Below are 17,950 nucleotides of genomic sequence, written 5' to 3'. Positions count from 1 at the left end.
TTTCTCATCTCTTTCCTTTGAGTTAATCCTGAGGTTTTTAAGTCCATCACGCATTACCAGGATATTGAACTTTAAGTCGAATTCCAGACGTCACAGCTTCACAGGCTTTTCATGTGAAACAAATGCTGAATATTGATTTCTTCTCTCCATCTCACTTCTTCTATTTTGATGGTGGCTGAAGGTAATCTTTTACTGAAAAAAGCTGAAAAGGCTTCAGATTGAGTTATTCTGATAACCAATCGCCAAAGTTTTCTCAAGGTGTGCCTCAAGCTATTGTGCAGTCAGTTTCAAAAAAGCATCATAAATATTTTTATTTAACCTAAATGTTTAGTCTGTGTGAGCACTTTACAGTTTGGCTCTCACCCAAATGTAGATTGAAGGGCACCGTCCGTCAGTCTACCAGAATAGAAAAGAAAACCTCTGGAGGTGACACTGAAATCTGATCCAAATCTCGCAGTGATTGCCACTTGTGATCTCGCTAAATCCTAATATAATGGTCGAGCTGAGCTTTTAATTCCAGACAGACCAGTGCAGATTACTCACTGCGGACATGCCTCCATATTGATGGACAGTTTAAGAGTTTGTGGCTTTTTTTTGTGTGTGTGTGTGTTAATCTTATTATGACATAGTTTTCTGAAGGGGCAACTTATTAATTCCAAGATGCAGTTTTTCCACTCTATAGTGTTTTTGTACTTCTGTTGTATAGGTTATATATTCTCTGCATTACCGCAACTGTTTTTAATGATGAGTAAAAAGACGGATTCAAACATTTCTTTCTATACTTTATAGTTGTAAGGCTCATAACTATGTGATTATAGCTTCAGTTATTGGACCCAGTGTAGTTCATCCAGTCAGTAGTGAAGTAAGTCATCTTTGTGAAGCTTTAAAGCTTCCAAGACTGTTTTTACTGAACTTATGCCATAATTTTCATATAATTTGTGGACACATTTGTAGAATAATTCAGCATATACACAAACACAGTTTAAAGCCTTTTTTTTTTTTTTTTTTTTTTTTTTTTTAAACCAACTAGAATCCAATAAGCACCACTGTTTTATTCTTCTGCTCTTCTATTTCTTCTGTGGATCATTGAGCTTTTAGTTTTATGTGAGAAACAGGGACAGCCTCTTTATTTCCACTGTAGTGCTGCTGGGTCAGTTAGTTACACGCGGCCGTTTTCTGTGATCCTTGTGTCACTGATTGGCATCTGTTTGCAGTTTAAAGCAGACCAACGCTTCATGCAAAATTCTGCATAATCTCACCAATCAGCCTACCAATTCAAGCCCGGGCAGAGCCGTTGTTATCACAAGTGAATTATCAGATAATGTTCAATGTCATGTTTTTGTTTTTTTTCCTCCTCTTTTGTGCGTGTGCGTGTGCCCATGCATATTTTGCTTCAAAGTGGTTTTTGTTTTTTTGTTTTTTTAACTAAGATCATTTTTACTCAGAAAACACTAACGACTGTCACCTACTGAGCTAAATTTTGATATGATCTTGCAGGTTGTGCCTGTATGACTAAAGCGGTGCTGGTGAAATGTGTTTATTTAGCACATTCCTTCACATTTGTCAGAATTTGTAATGTTTTTAACATGTGGTAATATTGTACAATTTACCCAAACCATTTGGTTAGGTTAAGCGGCTAGGGTTAGCATTATGTCAATTAAATGTCCTCACTAAGATATGAAAAGTGTGTGTGTCTTTGTGTGTGTGTGTATACATCATTTTTTTTAATCCAAGTGAGAACCAAATGTAAAGATTTGGGGAAGTTTGTGAGAGTTTCTGAAATTTTTCTTTGATAAATCACAGCATCCAGAAAGCTGCGATTAGTCCAACAGCAATCTGAACTGATTAATGACATTTGTCATGCTTACTGTATGTGATTAACTTCAAGTGCCTCTTCTTTCTACCCCTTTGTCTCTCCAGGACCCCTGAGCAGTGTCCCAGTGTGGTTTCTCTCTTGTCAGAAAGTTACAACCCTCATGTACGCTGTGGGGCTGCCATGGCTCTGGGCATCTGCTGTGCAGGGACAGGCAACAAGGTCAGTGTCTTTTCCTTCTTTTGCTCCAAAAATCTTTTATGTCTTGTTTCTGAGCAGCTGCTAACAACACGTACTGCAGTACTCCAAAATAAAGAACTGACAGGAAACATTAGATTTTGCTAGCCGGACTTAGACTAAAATATAGATTAAAATGTTATCAACAGCATGTTTTTTTTTTTTTTTAAAAAGAGGAAAATATCTTACAAAGGTGTCGCTGGTTTTCTCTTTACTAGAGGTTAATAGAGGGCCTTTTACAAATTGTCCCATCTTCCAGCTGTGTCTTTGCAGTTATAAAAGTGGTGAACTATATTGATTTAAGCATAGAACTAGACCTGAACTTTTTTTCTCTTTTAAATATGTCTTTACATAGCAGTTACTCCTCCTGGAGTCAGTAATCATAGCTAAAATTAATATTTTTTTAAAACTATGTGTCAAAGAAAAGCTTACATAGCATTTCCTTTACCACAAACACAGCATTACACCTGCTGACTTCATTTATCCCACGCGGCTTCTTTCTCCTCTTGGCGTATTGTGCATCAGCGATGCAAAGATTATCTATGCTGAATGAACAGTTTCTCTTTAAATTGATAGCTTCCCTGTGAGGCTGGGAAGTACAGACTGACGTCTGTAACCTCTGCAGGAGCATCTACAAGAGGTTGTCTGCTTTCTTATGTCACACAGAATGATGGCATAAGAAGAAATGCTAAAATTTATGGCACTGTCAAAAAACAAATTACATTTGAACTTCATCTGTTTCAAGAGTGCAGTAATGTCCTGCCACAATTTCCTTGCATTGCTTTGTAGATACTCCTATTCAGCACAGAGGGGAAAGGGTTAATTGCAGATGAGTTAGCATGCATTTTGTTTGGCTTCTCCAAAAAGAGGGAGGGAAGAGGACAGAAGACAGGAGTGCTGCCGCTCCCTGAGATGTTGACTGCTCAGTCTTGGGTGACGCAGCCACAGCAGAATCATAGCATCCTCTTTGCACCCTCTTCCTCACTGAGACTCGAGCGTTAAGGAGAATATTTTGGACCAAGTCAGCCCAGAGGGGTGCTGCAGACGTGATCGGCTCCGAAGCTCCACTGCTCGGTTTTTCCCTCGAATAAGAACTCGAGTACGTTAGAGGAGTGATGATGTTGTGACCAAAGAACTGGGTCACCTATTTAGAGGAAGCACATTTCTTTGCTGTCATTTACAGCTTGGGGTTTGATCATATTTACTGGGCTGCTGCTCCTGATCTGTTTATATACTTGAAGGAGGAGATGTGAACTGGAAAGTTGAGGAATGTTTTAACCGAGGCTGTTTGTGATTTTCTTTAAAAAAAAAAAAAAAAGTTCATTTTGTTTGGTGGACCTGTTGTAAACACCGTTCACCAAAAAAAAAAAAAAAATGTGTGGAAATGTAATCTTAACACCAAGCAGACTAACGAGACGTGTCATGTGATACTTTTTTATAAGTGTGTAATAAACTGGAAATTACGTGGTGTTAGACCGTGTTCTGCGCTGCTCTGTTTATTTGCACAAGCCTGCAGACAGTTATTAGCAGAGCTCAAATGAATCTAATTTAAAGACTGAGCCACACTGAAGCTCAAACCTGAAGAAAACCCTGGATATGGATTAACGTGATCTTAAGTAACCAGTCCGCTGCACTTGATTGGATCTGACAGTAAATACTTTTAATTACCCCGCCTCCACCCCACCACTATGTCCTTCCAACAACATATCATGGGCAGGATGTGGTGGACTAGTGTTGGCTTTCCACTCTTAACATATCATCCTGGTGCACGAGTGTCTCACCCAGCTGAGCTGAAGACATTCACGAAACATGGTTTATTTTACCTCCACTGTCATCATCCTAGTTTGTTTCTCTTTCCTCGGTGGAGCTGAAGCCTCCTTCTGAGCCTGCTGGTGTAGGTTACAGTCATTTCTGTTCAGGAGAAATAAAAGTAACAATGATAGACTGTCTGAAAAACACAGGGGAGAGCAGAAAGAAGGAGGCAGCGAGGTGGTCCTGCCTCACTTATTCATTCACAGTAATCATGGGAGGAGACTGATTGTTGGACAGTTGTCAAGGACAACCAGATATGGATGACACTAATGTCATTAATTTGCAAGGTCTGGTTGCCTCTGTTGATAATTGCCTTTCCCGTATTTGACCAAACAGAAATATCCCTGTTGCACTGATCTTTCCTGTTAGGAATTTTTCCCTTTTTCATAATAAAATACATTTAAAGTTTTTTAAGAAAAAGTTGCATGCTTTTTTTTTTTTTTTTTTTTTTTTGAAAGAAATCAGAGAGGTGATTTTATTGTTGTTGGTTTTTTTCTGGAAAAGAAAGAAATACTGCATAAATGATGTCACAGGAGTTCTCTAAATTGTTTTAGGAAACATCGCTCATTTTTTCCTTGTAAATATTTGATGTCATCTCCTAGCTTGTTAACAAAATCACTGTATTTACTCCTCTTTGTGTTTGTAAGAGTTGTGAAAAATGATATACTTAAAGTTTACGACATGAAAATATGCTGATTGTTTGGGCTTTAACAGATAAATGAGGCATTTTCAGCCTGATGACCAGTCCTAAAACTTACTGTAAGATTCTACAGATCATTCTGTGCAAGAGACTGAATTATAAAAGACCTTCAAGATTATGAAGGCTCGGTCCATTGATTTTTTTTTTTTTTTTTTAAATTGCCTTATTATTTTATAGAAGCAAAACTGTCACATCTGTCTTAACAGTCTAATCTTCAGTACCAATCTTCGAGAAATGCTTAAAGCTCCTCTAAAATCATTTTATTATTTAAATCATGATTTTGAGTTAAATATGAAGGAATAATTCTCAGGCCTGCAGTTTGAAAAAAGTGAAAATGTTCTATATTTAAACCAATGTTTCCTACTCTTCTGTGTTTCTCGTCACAGGAGGCCATCAATCTCTTGGAGCCCATGACCAACGACCCTGTAAATTATGTGAGACAAGGCGCCCTCATCGCCTCAGCCCTCATCATGATCCAACAGACTGAAGTCACCTGTCCCAAGGTAAGTGAGCAGGTGTAATAGGCAGCACCAGCATTCAGTGAGACTGTCTGCACTCTTCAGTATACCTATAAAACAGAGGAACTTCCTTTTGGATGTAAAATGTGCACGAGTAGAAAAACAAAACTGCCCTGTTATTGCACGTCGGTCTTGGCTGATTCATAATACGATACCAATGAGACAGAGGTTTTGCTGAATAAACCGTGAGAAGAAAGAAAGGTGAGAAGATTTGACTGAAAGCAGAAAGTATTAGAGTTGTGAACGCAGAAGGAAAAAGGTCTGTGCCATGGAAGACTGAAGAGTGACTAGTCCCAGCATAACTGCACGCACTCACCCTTGAATCAGCGCATACTTTGTCATAGACGGTTAAGAAATACCAGATGCATTTTCAAAGAGTCTTCATCTGCACAGCAAAGGTCTATAAGCCTCGAGGCAGTATGCGGGATTTTGCAAGAGGTAGTTGTTTATTTTATTTTATTTTTTTTTTAGCAGCTGAATATCTATGACAACCTCCCACCATTGTAATTTCCAGCTCTGCTGTAGAGTTGTACACAGGCCAATCGTTTGCGGGTGGTAAAATTAGGCCAAATATGTTGAAAACAACCCAGCAGAACATTTACTTAAAGTTTTGTTTTTGCTAATGAGCTATGTTGTTGATACTGGAACTCTGACAGGTACATCATCATCACTGCAGGTGTCACCAAGCTGATGTCCTGTAAATATTCTGCAGATACCGAGTGAATCTGATGAATGCGTTAAAGGCTGCGACGACTGCGTTTCAAATCTTTGCTTTTTCCTTTATATGTGGAGCACCTCCTGCTTTATTGCAGTGTATTTTTAAATTAATTTTCCTAATTTCATCTTAACTCTAGGTGAACCAGTTCAGGCAGCTTTACGCAAAGGTGATCAACGACAAGCACGATGACGTCATGGCCAAGTTCGGCGCCATCCTGGCCCAGGGAATCCTCGATGCAGGTCGGTCTCCAAACAGAGTTGCCGTGGGTTTATCCATGTCAGTCACTGAGTGAGAGAATGAATGGATATGCGGTCCTGCCTGCCTTACATGCCTTCACCACTTAGTGGAGTACAAAAAGATGTGTAATTCTTAATTACACGGTAAAACAAGTGAACGGCTCTAAATGTTAGGTGGGTTTGTGGTTTTGTGTGCGCCTTAATTTGAGTTCCTTTGCACTCGAGCAAACACAGTAACCCCCTCCTTTGGCTGACCACCCGTGCACTGCGTTTCTGGAACAGATCATGCTAAAGGTGCATTAGCGCCTGGCAGCCCGTACCTCAACTCCGCTCTGCTTGCAGCCATATGGCCCGTCGGTCTCCCCATGGTAATTATTGTTTGTCTGATAGTCTCTGTGTTTGTGTGTCTGCGCGGCTGTTTGTGGACACGAGCAAGCAGCTTGTGTGTGTGTGTGTGTGTGTGTGTGTGTGTGTGTGTGTGTGTGTGTGTGTGTGTGTGTGTGTGTGTGTGTGTGTGTGTGTGTGTGTGTGTGTGTGTGTGTGTGTGTGTGTGTGTGTGTGTGTGTGTGTGTGTGTGTGTGTGTGTGTGTGTGAAGTCCTAGAGAGCTGCATATCATCACATGGAGAGCTATACATACACTCATATGTGTGCAAAAAGAAAACCCCAGTGTAGGGGTTGCATGTAAATACAAGCATGTGTGTTTTAATAGCAGGAAACACTGAATACACTCTCAGGTGTTGCATTCTTCACAAAGTGAACCCGAGCACCTTCACATGATACTTTTTTCTTTTCTTCATTAAGCACAGCATTGGCTCGCTGTTAACGCGGCCCCTCTTGCTCTCTGATTAACGGTCATTTTGTTCTGGGTAGATTATCCATGTTGATGACCAACAGGATTTCCATCATGCTTCAGATCAGGCGCAATAAATTCAGGCCAGGATGTCCCTGCGTGAGACCAAAATCCCTGATTCTTCCCACTCTCAGCTCTCTTTCCTGCACACTTGGTGCTTAGCCCTGTTTTCAGTGCAGTTCAAACACATTCAGGCAGAATATACACTACTCCCGTTTGAATGTCAGACATGCTCAGGCTCATGCGGTACGAATGTTTAAGTATTCTCGTCCTTCCAGGGCCAGGAGTGTTTGAGGTGCAGGGGTAATTGTATTTAATTTGACTGGCGGAAGCGATTAGAGCTCACTTTCATGATAACTTGTGCTCATTACCCTGAAAAACGTCAGTCTCCTGCTTCTCCTCTCTCACTTTGCGTCCACGTCTTTTCCTCACGCCTGCATTTTCAGGCTTTCTCCCAGTATTTGATGCAGTCTGTTAATCAAGTGTAATTAGCTTTTGCATTCTTGTAAAAGAAGAAAAATCAAATCATGCCACGTCTTGTTGTTTTTATTCGATTGAGCTGTTTCTTCACACCCAAACACGCAGGCTGGCTGTTGATGTAGTCACGTTACACCTTTTTGAGGGATCGCAGTGGATCCACGCACCTCCCTCACCAATTCCTTGGAATGAAAATTGGCCCACCAAGCTGAGAGTTGGCAAAAACAGCGGGTGGGGGAGAACCTGTTACTGAAGTGCACTCAAGCTCTTCTAAGTATTTAAGAGACTCTCAAGCACACGCTCGTGTTGCGTCGAGCTAGCCTCGTTACTCATTCTGGCCAACGTTGAGCCCGTGGGACTGGAATGTCTCGTACACCGGCTCAGATTTGAAGATAAGGCCCCGTAATTAAATCATCCGAGTGACCTCAGGTTAGAGTCGCTGCAGGAGAAGAGGACAGCAGATGATTTAAGTGCTATTGTTTAGGCTGATATCACTATTAGTTGGAAGGGCTACTCCCTAGTAACCTTGTCTTCAAAAAAAAAAAAGAGGCGGTTTTCTTTTTATCTCTATAGAAATGATGAATTCATCCTGGTTGCTCTTCCTCTTCCTTCTCTTTCTGTCTTCTGCCATCCCTCCCTTCTGCTTATCCAAGAATTACTTGGGTGGGCTGTTATTCTTTTGCTCTTTCAAGTTACACCCTTGACCCCTGTTAATCACCCTTCTAGCCATCTTCATAGATAAAAATAAAATACGATATAAATAGATGTCTTTTTGTTGAAGTCAGCAGAACATCTTCTTGATATTTTTGAACCTTCAAGCTGAGATACATTGCCTGGACAAATACAAAATTAATATTTCCTTTCAGTGTTGCTTTATTTTTTGTTGCCAAGTTGTTGTATTATTGATGCGAGGGTAGGACCTCTGAAATCTCCTCCAGAACAATGCAAAAGATTCTCAGTGGGGTTAAGGTGTGGGCTCTGTGGTGACCGGTCCATGTTTGGAAATTATTTCTCATGCTCTTTCGCATTTTGAGTGTGATGAAACCTGGCGTGAGGAAAAACCTGGTCATTCACCACATTCGGGCAGTCAGCTGACCTTGTTTTTCGGCACACAGTGATGCTGTTTAGTCTTTGCATTTTACGTGACCCTGCTAGAACAAATCACATCTTTTCCACCTCCTTGGGAGATGTCTTCCAACATGGCTGTTTAATAAATGAGAAGCTGCTTGCTGCATGAGATAATAATCATTGTAGTAATTACTCAGGGGAAGGCTCTTAACTTTTTGCTTCTTTAAATTTTATCTTTTAAGATATTTGGTGAACATCAAACTGAAAAGGAGCTGTGTATAAACTGTAACTGCTCAGATGTAGATGGAAAAGGCATTCGGGATCTTTTCAGGATGGCAGACACACCTCTTTGGATGTAGATCACTTATTAATGCCCTGTCCTGTTCAAATCTGATGATAATGAATGAGGCCTGTCATGCAGGATGCTTTAGACAATGCATTCCTGGATGTAATTATCTTGCCATGCACATCCTCGTATTTTATATTCTGCCCTGAGATCAACAGATCACACAGAATGAAGCCAGAAGGACAAACCTCCTTTGGGTGGTGAACATCCTGGTCTGTACCCCTGTTAACCTCTTACTCCCTCATCATCTGATTACTCTGCCAAGTCTCAAATAATGTGTTTCACTATCAACTGTAACTGTGTCACATGAAAGAAAAAAGCTGTTTTAGCCATCAGCATTCTGGTTATTGTTCAGTTTCCTTTTCTTTTCCTTTTTCCCCTCAAGTTAGCCTGTGACCTGGGTTTCAGTCTGTTTATGTTAGGTGTCGATGGCCAGCGGAGCTCAGCATTTCATTTGTATCATTGCGGCTTACTTGAGGTTTGCTGCTTTTCAGCGCTCTCCTTGTTTTCAGTTTTTCAGATATTATGCAAGAGCCTGTAATTTAGACAAGAGTTCCCTCTCATCAGTGGTTAGCACATAAAGCAGAAGTAGTTTCAATAATAAATGAGTGTGTCCTTTATGTTGTGGACACCGACAAACGGGGTCTTTTTGGAATTGTACGACCGATAATTTTGGAATTAGCACTAGGCTATGATGGTAGCAAATTGTATCCAGTGCTGCATACCATGTTATCTTTGGCCCATAAGAAACATTAGAGATGATTGTAAACACGTGGGTCCGTCTGAAGATCAAAAAAGAACCAGCAGCTTAAAAACGTATTAACTCTAACATAGAGAAACATCGGAGTCCAAACCAGCTAAATCAGTGTTAACATAATCAGGGGTTCTTCTTTAGGGGGTCAAAGGTGACAGAAAATTTGAGAACCTGCCATCATGGTCTGAAATGCTCTCTAACCTTTGTGCTTTCTGTCGTCCAGGTGGACGTAACGTGTCCATCTTCCTGCAGTCCAGGACGGGTCACACTCACATGCCGTCAGTGGTCGGCCTGCTGGTCTTCACTCAGTTCTGGTTCTGGTTCCCTCTTTCCCACTTCCTGTCCTTGGCCTTCACACCAACCGCTATAATCGGCCTCAACAAAGACCTCAAGGTACCGAAGCATTTCATTATTTACAAACATCAACCACAACATGTTTAAAGTGGGTTATTGTGTCTGGTAGATTAGTCCCACCTATGTGTCTATTACGTGTTTATAGGTGAGCTTTGTTTTGTATGTAGGAAACAGCAACATGAGGTCTAAAATATGGCTGCTGAGCTTGTATTTATTGCTGCATGTCGTGCAGGAAATATTTAGCCTCTCGTCTTGGGAACAACTGTAACCAGCAGCCGACTCTTAACAAGGCTCTCCTGACTTTTTGCCTGTTCTGGCCGCCTGCCACTCGCACTCTGGTGCCAAGGGATCAGCGTGAGATATTGTGGTGTTAAACTGGCATTAGATGAGCTTAAGCTCTTCTGTCCTACCCGAATCAGCAGCACCTGACACCTGGGACACTGACACCCTTTTGAGGTTTTGTGAATTCCCAACGTTACAAAGCACTAGAGAATATACTTGGTGTAAATCCCTGAATAACCAGGGCTGGGGACAGCGGGGTATAACAGACTCGCCGCACCCCGGAGAGGTTTGTCAGGTCGAGTTCTACTGCACAGCACAAGCCTTCACAGACGTTGAGCCTTACCATCGGTGAAAAGAACATCCTTGTCACTTGCCCTGTGTTTTTTAAAGGCTGCAGGGGTGCTCTGTTGGACCATCGAGACAGTTTAAATCATTTAGTTTCAGTGAGCTGTTATAATGTGAAGGCTTACACTGAACAGAAGGCACCTGGTGCTGCTGTGGCTGGAGATCTTCTTTAATGTTTGTCTAGGTAAATCTGACAGAGCAGTTCTTCATTTTTACTTAAGGTTCAGTCTGCAGCTATTAGGAGGAAAGCATTCTCACAAGCAACCCCCTCTTGTGTAACTGGTCAAGTATTCAAGTGGGTTCAGACGGAGCTAATGTAAGCCAGGCTTTCTCCAGCTTCAACCTTTCTGCAAGCATTTTTCTTCCGGTAACAGAGGATTCCCTTGCTTAAAGGTGTCTGTTTGGAAGTAACTGAAGGAATAGGAAGTGCCAAGTCAATGAACATCATTCAGGAAGGATTATAAAATACAGCCTGTAATAGATGACGCTAAGTGGCTGTCTCTTAGAGGGTGCTTCGAACAGGTGCTCTGTACTGTAGCGAGAACGTCAGTCAGCTGATTTTAAGTTACACTGTGAACATATGAAACATCTTTACAAAGTTTTTCTTTATTCTCCTCTCTCTTTTTCAGATGCCCAAGGTGCAGTACCGCTCCAACTGTAAGCCCTCCACCTTCGCCTACCCACCAGCTCTGGAGGTTCCCAAAGAGAAGGAGAAGGAGAAGGTGAGCATTGAGGCGCCGCAGCACATCAGCTTGTTTTGCTTTCCCTTTTTCTGAAATTATTAGTTCAGGAAAGCTGATCCCGCTCCGTATTGATTTGCAAATAATTTCGAACCCTCCCTGTAAAGACTCATAATTTTCCTGCCCGTCGTGTTTATTATTGTAGAATCTCTGGTCTTTTTTTTTTTTTCTCAGTTGCTTATTTCACAATCCAGTCCAATCCATTACATTCTGCCCTTGGAGAATGTAATGAAAGACATTTATTTTGTGGTTCACTAGTTTTGTACATTTTAAGCCATGTTTGTAGATGGTCTTAATGTCTGTGGTAATGTCTGACGTTGTGAAAATGTCTGTGCTCTCTCCCTCTCTCTCTCGCTCTCTCTCTTTCTCTCTTTCTCTCTCTCATGCCAGGTATCCACCGCTGTTCTCTCCATCACAGCCAAAGCCAAGAAGAAGGAGAAGGAAAAGAAAGAGAAGGAGGAGGAGAAGATGGAAGTGGTGAGTGTGGAAAACAACCCAACTTTCCTGATTCATTGCTAATAATGATATTGTGTTTATTTTTCCTGTTCCATATTAATTTTTAAAGATATTATTATTTTTTGTAGTTGTTTTGTTTATTATTAGAGAAAGCAGCTTTACCTCCAGGAATGGAAAAATCCCAAAAAAATTGAACCCTAACGACGCTGAGGTTGCTTTTCTTAAATGAAAACAGAAGGATGGTTGTTGGTACTCAGGTCCTTCATTCCTGCGTTTGAAGTTAAAGCATTTATTATATTTTATAATTGTGAAACTTTTCAGCTGTAGAGAGATGTGCTGCACCCGCTGTCCACCTTTTTAGGTATACCTGTTCAGCTGCTTGTAAAAAAGCTAATCAGCCAATCAGATGGCTTGTAGACATGGTTAAGATGAAATGCTGAAGTTCAAACCAACCATCAGAATGAGGAAGAAAATGATTTAAGTGACTTTGAACGTGGCATGGTTGTTGTGCCAGGCAGGCTGGTCTGAAGCTTATTTACAGAATCTATTTGGATTTTTCTGCTCAACCATCTTTAGGTTTTATAGATGATTCTGGAAAAAGTGAAAATGGGTGAAAATGCCTTGTTTATGTCGGAGGAGAAAGGCCAGAGTGGAGCTGATAGGAAGGCAATAAACTCATTACACCTGAGGCATGCAGAAGAGCATCTCTGAACACACCACACGTTGACCCTTGAAGCAGATGGGCTGCAGCTGCAGAAGACCGCACCAGGTCCCACTCCTGTCAGTTGGGAGCAGCAAACTGAGGCTACTGAGGCTTGTCAAGTTTAAAAATATGGCCGGGACTGAGTCTCAATTTCTGCTGCCACATTCAAATGGTAGGGTCAGAATTTGTTGTAAACAACATGAAAGCATAGCCAAGATGCTGAACTCCAGGTTGCCCTCCGATATGTTAATCAGAGTGTGACTGTTAGAAAGCATGTAGGTGTAGGAAAAAGTGCTTGTAATTGACGGGGTGATTGAGGCATGGTGTATGAAGCACTGTTCTACTTGAGCACTCAGTTATGCCAACGGTTCAGGTTGGTGCTGGTGGTGTAAGGGTGTGGAGGATATTTTCTTGTCACACTTCAGGCCCCTGAGCATCATTTAAACACCATAGCTGAATGTTGTTGCTAACCGTGTCTATTGTTTTATGACCACAGTTCGTCCATCTCCTGATGGTTCCAGCAGGTAGATCCAGTCATCTCAAAGTGGTTTCTTAGTGAGTTCACTGTACGCAAATGGCCTGCAGCATCTATGTGGTGCTATGATGTCAGCATGGACAAAAATCTATGAAAAACCAAGCTCTTTGTTGAATCTTTGCCACCAAGAATTAGGCAGCTGTGAAGGAACAAGCCTGGTCCTAGCAAGGTGTACCTACTAAAGTGGCCAGTGAGCATATAATGGTAAATGGCCTGTATTTGTATAGCGCTTTACTAGTCCCTAAGGACCCCAAAGCGCTTTACACAACCAGTCATCCACCCATTCACACACTGGTGATGGCAAGCTACATTGTAGCCACAGCCACTCTGGGGCGCACTGACAGAGGCGAGGCTGCCGGACACTGGCGCCACCGGGCCCTCTGACCACCACCAGTAGGCAACGGGTGAAGTGTCTTGCCCAAGGACACAACGACCGAGACTGTCCAAGCCGGGGCTCGAACCGGCAACCTTCCGATTACAAGGCGAACTCCCAACTCTTGAGCCACGATCGCCCCGAAGTGTCTGTCTTTGCTTTTCGCCTTTGGCTTCAGTCGCCACGCAGCAGTCCATCTTTTCTACTAGTGTTTTTCCCACTTAAAGTATTTGTGCTTTTTTTTTTTTTCTCCTGTAGCTTTTGTTGCCATCAAACAAATGAACTTCCCTGTTAGTCAAATCAAATGACAGCTGTATGGAAAATGAATGGAGGACTGCAGCTTACACCCAGTTGTTTCTTTTCTTAAAGTCTCTTGAGCTTTTCACTCATCCACAGCCAGCGTTCAGACACCCCAGTCAGTAAAGAGCCAGTATAACTTTCATTGGGATTTTCTCTGAGTGTAAGCCGTGTGTTTGATCCTCTCTGCCACGCTACATCTCAGCTCTGGTGCTGAGAGATGAGCCTGGAAACGTCCTACACGCTCACATCTCAGGCTTTTGATTTTATTTGGCTTAACTCGAAGATGGCGGTTGAAGGAAAGGTACCCACTAAAACTGGGGTCAGACGGTTCATTTGCTTATTCATAATCCATCAGTACTCGTTGTGCCTCGTTCGTAGTTTTCCAGCATTTGCTGAGCAGCCCGACAATTCATTTGCCATCAGCGGTGCCAGAGCAGGAAGAGCAGGCTGATTCACAGAAATGGAAAGATGGAGGGGGGGAGGGTAGAATTTATTACCCATGACACCTCAATAATGTCCAATTCACAGTAGAAACAAATTATTCCAAGTCAGGAACTAGATCTGTTCAGACAAAGCAGGAAATGAACATACTGTAAGTACTTCTAGTGGCCCTGATGCTCATTCTTCCTTCGCAGGAGGTCCAAGAAGGTGAGAAAGAGAAGAAGGATGAAGAGAAGAAAAAGGAGGTGGAGCCAAATTTCCAGCTCCTGGAGAACCCAGCCAGAGTGATGCCAGCTCAGCTCAAAGTCCTCACGATGCCAGAGACCTGCCGCTACCAGCCCTTCAAACCGGTAACAAACTCAAAATCAACCAGATGTGGACTGAGATCCACATTTTCTGTTTTTTATGAACTTGATTGTTCAGATTTTACATGACGTGCTTCAGAAAACAAACAAAACAAATCTAAGGTCAAAGCCTCTTCGGTCTATCACTCCTGTTAATATCTGAGTCATTTGGTTTTAGGCCCCTTTCAGAAAATATGAACATTTTTATATTTTCTCATAGTTTCTTTTACTGATAAAGTCAGCAAAGTCATTATTTTCACGTACAGATTACACCAAAATTTAATCCAGTATAATAATATGAGGTCTCCACCACAACACAGCACCCAAATAGATTGTTGAATGTACTTATTCTGCTTATTTTTCATTGTTTATAGCATCGGTGCTTCTGTGACGTCTCAGACGTCCCCTGAGTTACAGCATTTACCCGTGATATTTCTAAATGAGTGCTAAGCATCAGAGAGCAGAACTTAACAGTGTAACAGTATCTCTGATTATTTTCCTCTAATATAAATCATTCAAATTAAGATCCAGGCCGCAGGTTGATTTTGGCCTCGTTCGATTAAAAAGTGCAGAATCTCCCTCGTCCAGGCCCATAAACCAGAGCTCTGCAGTTCTCCTGTAAACGCTGACAGTTTTCCACAGTAAATGGCAGGACAGCGTGCACTCACCCCAGTCCTGTAAAGAGGAAGTACTGTTTGATTTTTATGTCCAGCGAGCGAAGCTCCTTGTACTACACTGTACATGTGTCCCTGCTTGTCTAAAGTTTTGGTAATGCTGCTTTCCTTTTAAGGGTTTGTTTTAGGTTCCAAAAGCAGGTTTAGGAAGTGAAGGGAGGTTTACAGGACTTATCTTGAAATCTGCTCAGTGTTAAGAGGCCTATTATATGGAAATTAATCCAAGGCTTCCTGTCTTTGGGTCTCTGTTTGGCTTATGTGTAATCTTTTACTTTTTTGGGCGCATATGTAAACCTTTAATTTGAATTATGCAAATCCTCAAAAGTACTGCTTATTTAGAAATACTTCTAATTTACCTACACTTCTGTTATAGATATACTGTTACACTCAATTTAAATATTTTATTAAATGTGTCTTCTCTCTTTTGGACAGTATCTTGAAGAGAATTTAAAATACATTTCTGTGTCTGACCCTCTGTTTGAACTGGACGCACATCTTTAATTGTAATATGGACTTGCATACATAACTGTGGGACTCTGTCATGTACTGGGGTCCTGAATTTAAAGACAAAAAATATTTAAAAGTGTATTAAGTACATATAATAAACCACATGCACAAAAGTACTGGGTCACATATATATAACCTTGATACAGGAACTGCTCGGTCATGGAAGCCAGTGCCATGAAGCTCCCAGCAGGTTTTGAGCAGCCGGGAATCAAACCACCAACCTTCCAATTAGTAGATGACCCGCTCTACCCCAAATGCTAGATGAGTTTTGGAGCTCTGCATTTATTCAGTAGCTACGCTCCTTGCAATGGTAGCATCCTATTTGAGTTTGAATTCACTGAGCTTGACCCATTCTTCAATCTTTATTAAGAGCTGTGACCCAATATTTTGTCCATAAAGTGTATACAAACCTTAAACCAGTTACTCCAGACTTGTGCTAATTTCCCTCCGTATGTCACCAGCTCCATACAGGCGGGATCATCATCATGAAGGACACCAGCGAGGAGGAGGAGGAGCTGGTGGAGCCCGTCTCAGCTCACGGCCCCAAAATTGAAGAGGAAGAGCAGGAGCCTGAGCCGCCCGAGCCTTTCGAGTACATTGACGAGTAGAAACGCTCCCAAACTGACGGTATGCTGATCATTTCTGAGCTTTGCCAGTCATTCTTTAACGCTCGAAAAGTTCCAAAGTTGGCTTTAAATGATTTTAATATACGATACGTGCAAAGTCAATGTCTACGTTAACTGGAAGTAGGGGTTGTGATGTTGGTGGTGCTGCACTGGGTTCCCCCCCCCGCTGCCTGCAGTGAGTTTTGGTTCTCCCAGAAGTGTGTGATAGATGTTCCACTGGCTCACCAGCGTGGTCTGTCACTTCAAGTATGTGGAGATTGGTCTTGACCTAATCTGTGTAGCATTTCTTTCTTCCCAATGCGGGTGACATATCCCACCTATCAAAGTTAAGGCAAAGTTGCCGGTTGACTCAGTGATGTGGTCCTGACATTGGAGTTCTGGTATGGAGCGATGGCCTGCATCCATGGACACAAGTGTGTGAGGGTGAGACAAACACAGGTACCTGTTTGGTGACTTCCTTAAAGTCCAGTTTCCTCCTATTAAAAGGGAGTTTTTCCTTCCCTCGGTCACCAAGTGCTTGCTCATAGGGGGGCATCTGATTGTAGGGTTTTTATTTTACAACATCTTGGGGCAGCTGTTGTTGTGATTTGGGGTTATATAAATAAAGCCTTGAAGCTCTTTTCTAAACTGAGTGGTTTCTGTCATATTTCAGACCTGCTTAAAGAATAAAATGATTGTTTGCATCAAAGTTTTCAGGAAAACCCTGAAACTATTCTAATGGTGGTCAAACCACATCTTGAATAAAAACTGAGGTGTCGAAACTCGTCTTTAAGGGTACAGTGGAGGTCATTGAATGTCCTCTTTATGGGCGAAAGAGTTAAAACTGCAAAAAGAGACTGAAATCGTCTCTTATTTCTAATTATGTTGAACGTTTGAACATGGACGTGTATGGAGATGCACTCTACACCTTTGGTTCCACCCTCATGTGGCCATTCACTGTGCTTTGTAAGCAGTCAGAGGTCTTAAAGGCCATCTCAAGTGTAGAATTCTCCCTCACGAACGTTTGGTTCCACGTGTTTGTCGTCATTCTGAAATTCGTCATTTGAATAGGCACGATCCGATTGGGTCCGGTCCTACACACATCTGTCTCACAGATGTTTTATATCATATACTATTGTTGCTGACAGTGTGTTGAGCCCATCACATATTATTTATCATCAATCTCATCAACTCTCCACACTGGATACAGTTGTTCTGAACCCAAATGTAAAGGATACGCTGTTTATTGTGTATTTATCCCTCACGACAAGCACCGGAGCTGTTCAGTGATGTGAACATTCGCCTGTTGTAAACACGGGAATCTTTTCAGTCTGCGTGTGATATGATTGCAGTATCAGCTCTCTGCAGCTCCACGGGGAGAGCGTGGGGCAGTGGTGTCATTCCTTACTGCTTTTATGGATTAAATGACTTCAGCTCAATTAATAAAGCCCTGAATTGTCTTTGATTGTCTAACGTTGTTTTATTAATCAGAGGACGGGGGGCGGGGGCATTATTGTGACGTTATGGTAATGGCTTTTTTTTTCCTTCCTCCTCAGGCATCAGAAGAACTGAGATCCCAGCATGTTGGTCTAGCGTCTCCCCTCCACATCCACGTATCCATCCACCTCTCCGCTCAACTGCTTCTTTGACACGTTCCTTTCCTGTTCTAGCTCCTCATTTGCCACCCGAGGAATGTTTTACATTCTTGTATTGTATAATTTTCAGTCCTTACAATAAAAATAACATATATATCGAATGCTG

At 41.9% G+C, this 17,950-nt stretch overlaps 1 protein-coding gene across 1 annotated transcript in view; it reads left to right on the top strand.

The window, feature by feature from the left end:
• The window catches only part of psmd1 (proteasome 26S subunit, non-ATPase 1), a 37,092-nt gene extending 19,142 nt beyond the window's left edge, over positions 1–17,950 (top strand). Inside the window, exons 17-25 of the mRNA XM_031758161.2 lie at positions 1,921–2,035; positions 4,949–5,065; positions 5,935–6,037; positions 9,754–9,923; positions 11,141–11,233; positions 11,642–11,728; positions 14,254–14,409; positions 16,046–16,211; positions 17,746–17,950. Coding sequence (XP_031614021.1) covers positions 1,921–2,035; positions 4,949–5,065; positions 5,935–6,037; positions 9,754–9,923; positions 11,141–11,233; positions 11,642–11,728; positions 14,254–14,409; positions 16,046–16,192 — 988 coding nt within the window. The 3' untranslated portion in view covers positions 16,193–16,211; positions 17,746–17,950. The remainder of the gene's footprint in view (positions 1–1,920; positions 2,036–4,948; positions 5,066–5,934; positions 6,038–9,753; positions 9,924–11,140; positions 11,234–11,641; positions 11,729–14,253; positions 14,410–16,045; positions 16,212–17,745) is intronic.

The sequence above is a fragment of the Oreochromis aureus genome, linkage group 15 (assembly GCF_013358895.1).
Source record: "Oreochromis aureus strain Israel breed Guangdong linkage group 15, ZZ_aureus, whole genome shotgun sequence".
In the NCBI taxonomy this organism is placed as follows: Eukaryota; Metazoa; Chordata; class Actinopteri; order Cichliformes; family Cichlidae; genus Oreochromis; species Oreochromis aureus.
This window is presented reverse-complemented; position numbering and strand designations above follow the sequence as displayed.